The sequence below is a fragment of the Lotus japonicus genome, chromosome 5 (genome assembly GCF_012489685.1).
Source record: "Lotus japonicus ecotype B-129 chromosome 5, LjGifu_v1.2".
Lineage (NCBI taxonomy): Eukaryota > Viridiplantae > Streptophyta > Magnoliopsida > Fabales > Fabaceae > Lotus > Lotus japonicus.
This window is the reverse complement of record NC_080045.1, coordinates 64,614,188-64,626,457: the sequence shown is the minus strand read 5'-3', so window position 1 is coordinate 64,626,457 and position 12,270 is coordinate 64,614,188. Positions and strand designations below refer to the sequence as shown.

General features: G+C 34.5%; 2 protein-coding genes across 2 annotated transcripts; both read right to left on the bottom strand.

The window, feature by feature from the left end:
- Positions 1–367: 367 nt before the first annotated feature.
- On the bottom strand, positions 368–4,343 carry LOC130717334 (cyclase-like protein 2). The gene is made up of 7 exons (XM_057567535.1): positions 3,863–4,343; positions 3,588–3,632; positions 3,384–3,456; positions 2,450–2,547; positions 1,796–1,866; positions 757–892; positions 368–611 (listed from the first exon to the last, which is right to left on the bottom strand). Exons 1-6 carry the CDS (start codon positions 4,290–4,292, stop codon positions 767–769), a joined length of 843 nt encoding a protein of 280 aa, XP_057423518.1. The 5' UTR covers positions 4,293–4,343; the 3' UTR covers positions 368–611; positions 757–766.
- Positions 4,344–4,774: 431 nt separating this feature from the next.
- Positions 4,775–12,008, bottom strand: LOC130717333 (adenylate kinase 5, chloroplastic). Its single transcript, XM_057567534.1, has 19 exons — positions 11,684–12,008; positions 11,493–11,597; positions 11,106–11,234; positions 10,873–11,007; positions 9,912–10,058; positions 9,033–9,107; positions 8,841–8,937; positions 8,542–8,588; positions 8,295–8,423; positions 8,042–8,077; positions 7,895–7,975; positions 7,625–7,763; positions 7,139–7,218; positions 6,945–7,010; positions 5,957–5,986; positions 5,761–5,870; positions 5,387–5,524; positions 5,231–5,260; positions 4,775–5,141 (listed from the first exon to the last, which is right to left on the bottom strand). The coding sequence occupies exons 1-19, from the start codon at positions 11,882–11,884 to the stop codon at positions 5,108–5,110; spliced, it is 1,809 nt and encodes a 602-aa protein (XP_057423517.1). The 5' UTR covers positions 11,885–12,008; the 3' UTR covers positions 4,775–5,107.
- Between the last annotated feature and the right edge of the window lie 262 nt (positions 12,009–12,270).

Genomic DNA, 12,270 nt, shown 5'->3' with positions numbered 1-12,270 from the left:
TATATACAATAACATAAATTACTTAAAAAAAAGATACTAAGATTGTTTGCAGGGCGAACTCAGCGTTAAATGAGACTTGAAACAAACTTTAAAGTGAGACATTTAAAAAAAAACAAAAAATTATTTATTAAAACTTTTTATGTGGGATTGAGTATTGGATTTTTCATAGAGATTATTGAGTTTGGTTTATTTTGAACTGAGGTCTTGATTTTTATTTGAGACATTCTTTATAAAAAATACTATTGAATTTATCACATGAATGATAAATATTTTTTACCTAATAAATATTTTTTTAGCCTAAAGCCCTTGTTTCGGCCACATGGACCCTGATTGTTTGATAAACGTGTATTAGTGGAATAGGTCGATATTTTTCAAAGAGAAGTTCATTTAAATATTGAGAATTGAGATATACATGGATCTTCAAATAGTGCACAAAGGAATTGTCTAGACTAAATGTTGAGAGCACTGGTTTATTACATAACCATTATTTTGTACTGAACAACCTAAGCACGCAAACTAAGACTATTCAACACATCATTATCAGCTTCGTTGCATCATACAGCTCCTTGAGGTTGCGGACACCGCAATTCTCTTCGAGGCTACGCTGTTTCCTGCGGCAGTTTACATCAGCATTTAACTTGATAAGGATAACACATGACATGGCACATTCCCATCCAAAAAGAAAAGGAGAGAAGTAGGAAAATGCACAATTTGATAGTGGATTGGAGATACATATGAGCATAGGGTGCAACTCACATGGACCACATTATCTGATGAGAATGCATCGTATTGGCGAGGCCTCAGAACCAACCAACCTAAGAGGCAAGCATTGGACTCTATATATTCCTGCTGGGACATCATCAAGCTTTAGGCCTTCCACAAGAATGATTTCCTGATACATTGGAACTCTGTTAGTGTATTGCTTATTGAGCTCTTGTCCAAGTCATGATGCATTTTTCACTCTTGTTTAAACAGTGAAATCAAAGGACATATTCTAGTAACCTCTTCTCTTTAACTAACTGCATTATATACTCACTAACACTAATTATCTTTCCAAACAAAATAAACATTATTTGCTAAGAGGCCACAATGGCCTCTCATAATAGAATGCAAATGCACCACAAATCTGGATTAGCTCATCAACAGCTGAACCCAAACAAGTGGGTTAAGGTTGAAACATTGAGCAAAGATGAATCAAGTGAAGTAGCCATCATGAATGAGCAAAAAGGGTAGGTTGAGCTGTTGAGCTATCAAAACTTCCTTTGGTAAAACCTGATCAGCTATAAAATTCTATTAAGAAATAAGAGTAACTAAAAAAAGGAAATTAGCAATCCTGATAGTAATACCTAGGTTTCATAAAGCTTATAAATTATTAAAAGGTATATGGTCAGGCATAAATACTACACCAATTTTACAAGTGGAAGAACATAAAGAATCCAATATAAATAGCTACTTTCCCTGAACATGACATCAAATGACATCAAATGACATAGAGGATATGTAAATTGATATTACCATCACCCTTTCTGAAAACATCTAATGAAATCCGTTGCCATTAGAACCAAAATCCGTGCTCAGTGTATACAACCCACCATTATCAATATTAATTATTGGAAAGTTCAAGAAGAAAGAAAAACCTCATTCTTAAAGCACTAATTAATATGCTTCAGTGCACAAGATCTTATTTATAGTTTCTTTTATATTTTTTTCCACTCCAAATAGTTGGAATATTTAGCCTATTATTAGTAAGGAGTGACAATAACATAAATTTCTACCATAAGACATAATTTCTTACCCTGCTTTTCAGAAAAACAAGATGAGATGGAACCGAGTGGTCATAGGAAGCAGCAGATAAGTAATCAACTCCTGCCATTTAAATCACAAGAAATTGAATTAGTGCAACAATAACTTTCACAAGAATGGGAGAAAAACAAAACAAAACAGAACTATAACTACCAAAAATTTGAATAGCAAAAGAATTCCACTAAGTTGTTTCATGATACAAGATATTAACATTGATTTTCTAATATGTAGTGGGTCTCAGCTCTCAAGAAGTGCATACCAATCTTCTATTTTAATATTTTGAAATAAAAAGAAAATAAAAGAAGAAAATTATGAAAAAGTGTCCTTTCATTAGCACAGCAAGGGCTAATTTGTTTATGTACACAGCCTATGTTTGGTATCTTTAGCGCACGCACACACATACATCTCTGTCTTTCATTAAGTGGGACAAGACAGGCTACATATATAACGTAGCCACAATGAATTGTTGTTCAAGGTGATTCACAAATTGAAGACCTTGAAAAACCTGAATTAAATGATAGCCCTTCTATGGGGAAAAGAAAATGCAGACAAAGATACCGAACCCAGTCATTTGAATTGAAAAAGGGACAGGGAAATGCTTTTTGAGAGAAGCAACCCAAATCTTTAAAAGTGATTCATATCTCACCCACAAGCTTGATGTCAGTGTTCTCCACCAGCCATTTAGCACCATCCTCCTTGAATCCTACATAGCTTGAGTCGAATTCCTTCTTAAACATAAGCCGCCTAACATTTCAACAAAAACTTAGCTCACGTCACATTCTTCTAATGAAAAAGTAAGCATCACTAAGAAAAAGGTTGAAATTGAAAAATTAAATTATATAATGATATATGAAGCTTCAAGGTTAAGTGGTAAAACATTGCAAGATCAAATTAAATTCTGATGGAGTGAAATCAAAGGAAAGAGAGGATAGGTGAAGGTTTGCCTACAAACCTTTTCATTAAATAGGGAAGGTTTGTTTTTGGGTGTTGTTTGTCTTTGGGGGATTTTGGGAGGTTTTTGAGAGGTTCTTTGGGCTTCTTTTCCTCTATTGGTGAGGTTTTTTTGGCTTTGGTTGGGTTAGTGGTGTTCTTATTGATTTTTTGTGCCCTTGTGAGGAGGGTTTGTACATCTCTTGACTATTTCCTCATTAATATTATTTTGCTTTCGAAAAAAAAAAAAAAAAAACCTTTTCATTAAAATTCTTTTCATTCAAAACCATCCCCTCCCTCCCATTTCCTCCATTCTCCTCTGTCTAAACATACCACAAAGGTTGGTAAACAGCATTTACCAAACTACAACAGGAAAACTAGTGAAAAACAGCATCTACGTTTCCTAATTTTCATTTCCCCTGTAAAGCTCACTCACTAGAGCCATGGATCATTTCTTCTCCTTCTCTCTGGTTTCTTTAATTTGGTTTTGATCAGTTTTAAATAAAACTAATATTGACTTACTAACTTAACACAAAAGCAATATCTACAAAACAGCATTTCAGGTATATGCAAGAACTATGAAGCTGCCTTAGAAACTGTTTAAAATGCACTTCTTCTGGTAGATAAACAATGTTACTTTAACAACTCACCTGTCAGTATTCAATGTTCTGAAGAGCACACGGCTTATACCTTTAGGGATATTCAAGGACTTCATGACTTCAGCTATGAAACAAGAAATTCTTCAACAGTTTCAGTTGCAAATAAAATTAGAACACAAAACTTATTCAATACACACAGTATGCAGCAGTTCAACAAATAAAAATGACATAAATAAGATCATCAGTTACACATACCAGTAATGTTTGTATCCCTTGGAACATCAATCAAAAGTGCAAGTCCTATGAACAAAACAGTGGTATCATCAGTTCATCAAACTAATTCACTACCCTTAACAAGTACTCAAAAATCAGCATTTACCTTCATCAAACACTAGTACTAGTTATCTTCTACACTAATCTAAGCTTAGAATTTACAATTAATTTTTCTAATTTCACTATAATCTCAATTTTAGTTCAACAATTTGATATATGATAAACAAAACAAAACAGAACAGAACAACGAGGCTCACCGTTGAGGACTCTTAGGTCGAGTGTATCGACGTCGAAGCCGGCGTCTAGGTAATTGTCATAGAAGTGGCTGGGCGCGTCGACATGGGTACCAGTGTGAACACCGAGCTTCATTTCTGAGCCGTTAGCCCATGAGCCATTCTTCATGCTCTGGGCAAGCCACACGAAATGCCCTAACCCCTCTTTGGAGTTCCACACCGGCATCTCAGGCACGTACCGGTGGGTGATGTCGTAGATTCCGGCGTCATCGTAAACTTCTCGCCGTGGAGGGACGAGAAGACTGTCGCCGCCGGCGAGGGTGCAGTCGCCGGAATCGAGACCAGGGGTGGTAGGATAGGCGCTGGAAGTAGCAGCGACTGAGTGGAGGGAAATCGCACAGAGAATCGCCACTAAAAGAGATAGATTCTTCATTTTAGTCAATGATTTATTCATCTCCCTTCTTCCCCTGTGTCTTGGTTATATTATGTTTCCTACCTCACCTACTCAGTGATTTTCGTACGTTTAATTTTATTTATTTATTTTTGTCAAAGGTTTTATTTTATATTTTTGGTGTTAACTAAGATATCTACTGCACTGAAGATAACCATAAGATTAAGACGAACCTTTCGCCTCATTGTCAACATATTAAGCGGTAAAAGAATGATGAATGAGTTTTTTTCATTCATAATAGTTAGTTAAGAATGTTTTAGAACTTTTATTTTATATGAAGGAACAAATTTCACCTCATGTTAGGCCACATCTGAGGTGTTTTTTTATTTTAGTCTTTGAATTTTTCAATGCATATCTAATTTTGCGTTAGATTCAGCACAAACATAATTTTACGTATCTCAAAATACCAACGGAGAAACTAAAATTTGTCACGTTGAGTTTAGCGTGGATCGGAGAAACAAGATTTTGACATGTTAGCTTCAACGTGAATCTACATTGAGTTCAATGAGAATCCAGACGCACACTTAAAATTAAAACTATTTTAATATAATGAAGTACAAATAACATTTCCAACATTTTTATCATCAATCTATACAAAAAGTTTCGTTTTTGTTCACTTTTTATGTGTTTATAATATGAGAATTCTATTCAAAATCTTCAGTTCCCTGTCATTTGCACTCAACTATAAAGCTGTTCCCCAGCCAGCAAGTTTTACTACAATCTGTGACTTGGACACTACTACCATCAAGTAGATAACTGTCATCAATCTCCAATAATAATGTAGAGAAGCATAGACTTCGACACTTTCCCACTGCTTTCTAGTCTGCATAAAACATGCCACTCAACAAGCCCCTGCAGAAAAGATAGAAAAGTCAATATGCAACATAGTAGCTTCACATTACTTACCATCAAGTAGTGGACTGATTATAAATGTTCCTAACCAAAATCCTGAGGCACTCCGAGTTTCACTCCTGCAAAATTTTCAGACAAATAACTCATTGAATACTACAATGTCAAGCTTAAATATTAGGGGAAAAAGTCAAGATAAGAAGATTGGTTTTGTAACATTTAGCTTATAAAGATTAGACATATGTTACCTTGGTTTTCCTTGAAAAGCATCATTAATTTCATCCGTAGTAGGCCGTTGGGGAAATGTAGATAAAAGAATATACTTCTCCTTTCCAGGTGATTCATCTACCCTCTTGTACAGCTCATAACGGTATGGATGAGACATCCTAAATCATGAGAAGTTAATTTAAAGTACCACACTAGTCTTCATGTATTTGTGTTTTGACCATATCAAGTATCAACTCAAGTATTTGTGTATTATGACATTGTACTCAAGTATTTGTATAATTAATATATTTTCTCAGTCCAGTTTGCCTTCTTTTCTTAACTTAGTTAGGCAATGACACAGAAGATGATGACAATAAAAGAAGTTTAATGATGCTGATATACGTTAGCATCTAACCTGAGAGCTCCCATTATGGGATACTGGGTTCCTGCATAATAGAGAAGCCGAAAGAAATAGCAACTTTCAAATGATGCTGCATACTTGAGTCTCTGGTCCCGCCCCATTGTCTAGTGATTATGAAGGCAAAGTCATAACCTTACATTTTTTGTAGAATAGATAAACTGTTTTCTCAACTTGCTGGTTTAGTACTCACTTGCATAATACCGCTAGAAGCAGGTAAATCCTGAATTAGTGGAAATGTATTAGTTCTGTAGATTGGAATAACAAAATGTAAAAATATTGTTTAACAAGGGGTTGCAGTACAAAGTTTAAACATATGTCCCACGAATGCAACCTAAGATATTTATGCTTCTATGATGACTAACTGTCTGGATATACTATACTCAGTATTGTAGGATTTTTCCTGACTTAAGGTTATACTGAATTCTGGTTTCTCCATTTTAAGTCTGTGATGGCGCAATCCTATAGAATAGATTAGAAAAAGTGGAAAGTTGCAATTTACCCAATTTCATTAAAATAGATGCTCTAATTTAATACAGAGAAGATCCAAATGTGCACCAGATGGTGCTATTTGAATCCTACAAAGCCTGAAGAGCCCAACCTATCAAATGAATTAAGAAAAAAAAAATGAAATTGACTCTAAGCATGCAATTGAAGATACCACGCTAGACTATTTCTGATCGTTTCAATAGTTTTTTACATGCAGTCAGTAATCCAAAAAAGGAAGTGGAAATCATGAAAAATCAACTCTAAGCATGCAATTGAAGATACAAGGCTAGACTACTTCATGATTAATTTCTAACTTTCTATTAAAAAAATAAAAGGTCCAAAATTGCCTCTAATCGTGACATTGCTGATCTTTCTTTTAATGGTTTTATACATGCAGTCAGTAATTTGAAAAGCTGGTGGGAATCATGAAAAATCATCTGTAAGTATATAATTGAAGATACAACACTAGACTATTTGGTGATTAGTTTCCATGTATAAACTGAACAAGTGACTTCCATGGTACAATGTATCCTGGTCAAACATGCATGTCGTTAAGTTGACTCGGTACTGAGTTCATCAGGTTCGGATTATTTTTATTTCTCTAAGTCAAGATGACCAGAAGAACAACTCATAAATTATATTAACTTTTTCCAAAATAAATTTGAACTATGATATAGGAACTAGGAATGAACCTGAAGCTTAGCATTGATCATGATAACTGGTCTGTGTTCAGCAGCATTCGTCATGGCTCTTAGATCCTGTAAATCCAACCTCAAAGATATTAAAGAGAAAAAGTGCATGTCAAAATCCATCAAGATAAACAAAAATGGTCAGCAGATGATATCTCTAAAATATGCCTTGTAAAACTCCAACTCCATCCTCTTACATCAATAATACAATTTCCTACAGCATTTTGAGGAGCAATCAATATATACAAGTCATCTTGCTCTTCAACCTCTGCAGCACCTGAAATTGGAAATTCACAAGTTATTTCTATGCCTAAATATTACAATCAAAAATTTATTACAAACCACCACATTCAATTTGTTAATGTGTCACTCTTTTCCATTTATAGAACAAACATCTATAATATCCTATTGTTAATGTTTTTATAATTTGTTCATGAAGTGAACATTTAATATAACCATTGCAAAATTAGGCTTAGATGTGATTTTCTCTTCTTTTTTTTTTTTGACCCATATTAGTAAAATTCTAATTGTCTTGAAGTAGCAATAGACAAGCGGATGACCAAGAGTTTTTTTTTTTTTTGGAGAAAAGAGAAGTTAGATATTAATCAGGAATGTGGAATACAAGGTGCATTAAATCTAAAGGTGCAACAGAAAACCAAACTAGTTAAAGCTCATTTATATACCAATGGAACCAATATTGATGAAGGTTCCTTTTGCACCATAATCACCCCAATCCATGAACTCTAAAATCTTTCGAGTTCCGGCAAGCTGCAATGGCATTCCAGCTAGAGCACCTTGTCCCATTGACCCTTGTACACAAACCTGCATGATGAAGTTGAAGATAGTTTAAACAAAAAGAACTATGTCTATCTAGTATTTACAGATAGCAGTACAATTTTATTCTCTAGGCAATGAAAATGTTCAATGTTAGAAAATAAGGAGTGGGGAGATACCTTTACACGTTTTCCATCATCAGCAAATGAAAGTGCAAGAGATCGAACAAGTTCCATCAAGGTACCTATTCGATAAACATCCTATATGCCAAAATATATGGTTATATCAACACATTTAGAGATATAAAAGGAAGAAGAAGTACATACCATTTCTGGGTTTAACTCAGGAATGTTGATGTCAACCTGTTTGATTTGGAATGACAGATAAAGCAGATATCAGCTTAAAGAATGCTGGTTCTAATTAATTTTTATATTTTGCATTTGTAAGTAAGGACAGAAGGAGTAAGAATGATTTGGTCAAAGATGTTGTATTGATCTAGAGTCACTAAAATAACAGGAAGCATTGATTAGCTTGCACACTACAATTACATAGAATTCTGAGAACATTGCTATATCGTACCTTCAACCTAGTTTTTCCATCATTGATGGCCCTCTGTGTAGCTAGTAGTACATCATCATAGAAATATTCTCTGATTTCTCGAGAATGGGGAATGTTATTTAGTTTAGTAGGAATTCCTTTCCACTTATCCTGTAACAAGCTAAAGAAAAATAAGAAACAATAGAAAAGGGGGCTTTTATATCACTTAAAGGAGGAAAAATATTCAAAATAAAGAAACCAAGGCCTTCTACAAAGTACAACCATCTACCTGGCTCAAAGTTTCCAGCCTCATTCTTGTATCAAGAATTGATTTTTCTGAATAAAAAGCAGTTAGTAAATGAACTTAAAAACTACAAATCAGTTGTGCTTATTTTGTATCAACACCCACCATTTCAATATCCCAAAATGTAATTGTCATTTCATCCAAAAAGTGATGTGCACTCTTATATTATAACAATACTACATTAGCAGAAGTAGTTAATGAATGATATATCTTCATGATAAAAGCTTACATTTCCATACAAATATATCAAGGGTGAAGTTTGACATGCTATTAAAACTTCATACCTCCTGATTTCATTATTTTCACTTTATCTTGTTGCAGCTGCGATAGCAAAGATTCCACTTCCTTGAAAACTACTTCTTTAGGATGGCTGCCATCAATCTGCACGTACGCCAATAAGTTAAAAGTGAGAGAATTTCCTCCTGGTTCATATTATTGACATAACACAGATAAAAATGATAGTAATCTCCAATGACCTTATTTGTTATGTTTGAGTAAGAGGAAGCTACTGCTTCTGCATTTTGCTTATATATGTTTAGGCGTGATTTAACCTGAAAATAATCAGAAAAATATACATAGGATGCTTGAGAAGGATACCAGATTCACTAAACTGTTAAAAGGAAAGAAAAAAAAAAAGTCTCATGAACAACAGTGCAACAAAATACTCATTAAAACATGTTCGCTCTGTAAGGTGAACCTAACTACATTTTCCCCCATCCACACTAAGCATAAGTGTAAAAAATGTGAATACGATACGACATTGCAGAAATGGCGTACAAACATGCACAAATGAGGCAAAAAAAAAAAACAGAGAAAAAGATGCTTAGATCATGACATTGCAGGCACATGAAAACATTTAAGTGTATTTAAAAACTACATGCACCATTCCTTTAGAATACCTTTTCGAACATCAATTATAATTCATCAATTCACATGTTTATATAACTTTAGACTCTGAATGTTATTACTGGACTAGAGAAGGAAATCGGATAGAATGGTTTATCACTACGACCCACAAAAAATTATTGCTGCTACTGAGAGAAAGAAACTAGGTTTCAAAGAGTTGAATGGAAATTCAACACGCATTCAAATAGTTCATACATATGAATGGCAGCATCCTTCTTAAAATATGACAACTGAGATCTGTAAACTCTCATATAGATTGTGATTTGTGAGCAAATGTTTCATGCAACAAATCAAATGGTCATCCATAGAAACAAGTATTTAGAAAATCATTTCATGCTGAGGCACCATTTCTTGGTTGCAACAAGTAATGCACATACCAGATAGATTTTCAGATATACCGGTAAAGACAGCAAAAAGAACAGAAAAAAAGAAGATTATCTTTATCATACTTTCTCTTCGGTATCATCAGGACGAGTGATCAGTCTTGCTTTGATTTCTTCAGTCTCCGGTGGAAAAAAGCTTAGATGATATATTTTCCCTGTCACTGGGTCTAGCCTTCTCCCAACACATCTGTCGATCAGAATTTCATCAGGAACCTGAGTATTAGAAATTTTAATAACTTAGCAGAGAAGTTGAACCTATTTATTTCTGATTAGCATCTATTTATTGCACAAATCACTTTAGGCAGTTAAAATACATGTAATATGTTAACGGCTCAATACCACCAAACTATAAATCACAGACACTTCTCCTTCTTGATGTGTCGAAGTGTCGGACACTTTTTTTTACACCGACACCCATACAACATCCATATAACATGTGTTACACACTCTTAGTCAGGTGTCCTATTAGAAAATATTTTTGATCGACTCAGACACTTAGCCAACGCCTCAAGGACACTAAGCCAACACAACTTAGACATTTAGCTGATACTCAAATAAGGTATGACACTTGAATTACACAACTCTTATTGAAATCTTTCATTTTGCTTTAATATAACATTGAAAACAACAACTTAAAGTATAAAAAAGGATTAAAACCTGAAAATATTACAATAAGTAACAATCATACTTCATTTGGGGATGTCACTTCTTCCTATGTTCATCTTGACCATAGAATCATGCAAGGATGGTTAAGATTAAGTCCTCTCTCACACACACACATGAGGTATCCTGGGGTCCTATATTTGACCTAACAAACTATCAGTACCTCATTAAATAAGTAACATCCGTAGGAACCTTGTAAAACTGAATTGACAATTTAGCATGAAACAATTTTGCATAATAGGTTTTATAGGGAAAGAAAAGGATGCTTATTTCAGTTAGCTATGCGCTATTGGTAAAGAATTAAAGAAAACCAACATCAAAAAGGATAATTAAGTAGTATGGAAGTACTAAACATTCGACATACATCTAATACTATAAACAAATCAGGTCGTATCTGCATTTTCTCCAGACTCTCAGCTTGAGACAAACTCCGAGGGTACCCATCAAGAAGCCACCCTTTTTGCTTGGCATCTTCGCGAGCCAATCTAGCTGCCACCATCTACAAGAGAATAAAGCAAACAATAAAATGCCATGTATTTCAGCATGTGAAAATGCCGCAAGGAAAATAAAAACTCCAAATTAAAGTGTGTGCAATACAGCTGTGACGATTTCATCAGGAACCAAACGACCGGCATTCATGAATTCCTTTGCTTTGCTTCCAATTTCTGTGCCAGCTGCTACTTCTGCTCTCAGCAGATCCCCAGTTGATATGTGGACCAACCCAAACTGCAGAAATAGACACAACATATGTAATCAGGTAAATCTACAATTTATCTTATATATTCCAATGATTGAAGTCAATGAACATTAAAGGTTTCCAATCCATTGCAATTTTTATCAGTAATATATAAAAATTGATATATATATATATATATATATATATATATATATATATGCAGACAGCAAAAGAGATGTAAAGTTAGACAGATAAAAAGATAAAACAGAACAAAAAGGCTAATAGGAAGCATGTGGTAAGTAATGAACCTTGCTAACAATCAATTCACATTGAGTTCCCTTGCCTGATGCAGGTGCACCTGATATCATCACCTTCAATGGTTTTGTGGTGGAACACTTGATCACCTTCAGAGCCTAACCAATAGAAAAGAAAACAGCATGTGTAAACAGCCAGACAGCACAAAACAGCATCAGTATATGGGGGAATGGAATAATCAAACCTTGGTTTTTGGTGGTAAATAGGCATGGCCGCGGAGGTTGCTTAAGCGGAGAGGTTGAGGGTGGAAGGAGAGGTGACAGAGAAGTTGACATGGATTATAGGAAGAAGAACAAGAGGAAGAAGGAAATGGATGAGAGAGGAGAGGAGGAGGAGGAAGAGTGGTGGAGTGGAAGGAGGAGGAAGGGGTGGTGGAGTGCAGCATTGTTGCTCTGAGAGTGAGCCACGCACAGTGTGACTTGGAAGAAGGAATTGATTATGAGTGGTTCACAGACACAGCCACACACTGAGTCATCACTCACCAACAAGCAACAAAGGCCACTGCTTCTTTTCATGGAAAGACAAGATTATCATTTAATTTTTCAAATGCATTTATCTCATTCAATTAGAATTTATCAATTTGTGATATCATAAATTTTATTTTTAATACAGCATATAGAATTAATAGATTGTATTTTTTTGTGATTTTTTTTTGTGTGTGTGTGAAGAATTCATAGATTGTAAATTTAGTTCTTCCTCTTATAACCAAAAAATGATTGTAAATTTAGTTATTAGTCACATAATTTATTTCAACAAATTCCCCCCATAACT

Excerpts from the sequence above, each read along its gene's own strand:
- LOC130717333 (XM_057567534.1), bottom strand. The coding sequence starts at position 11,884 with ATGCTGCACTCCACCACCCCTTCCTCCTCCTTCCACTCCACCACTCTT. Across the intron at positions 7,219-7,624 it reads CATCAATATTGGTTCCATTG|GTGCTGCAGAGGTTGAAGAG; the intron begins GTATATAAATGA and ends TTCCAATTTCAG. Across the intron at positions 5,261-5,386 it reads GCTTTTCAAGGAAAACCAAG|GAGTGAAACTCGGAGTGCCT; the intron begins GTAACATATGTC and ends AAAATTTTGCAG.
- LOC130717334 (XM_057567535.1), bottom strand. The coding sequence starts at position 4,292 with ATGAATAAATCATTGACTAAAATGAAGAATCTATCTCTTTTAGTGGCG. Across the intron at positions 3,457-3,587 it reads AAGGGATACAAACATTACTG|CTGAAGTCATGAAGTCCTTG; the intron begins GTATGTGTAACT and ends CTTGTTTCATAG. Across the intron at positions 1,867-2,449 it reads CACTGACATCAAGCTTGTGG|GAGTTGATTACTTATCTGCT; the intron begins GTGAGATATGAA and ends TTTAAATGGCAG.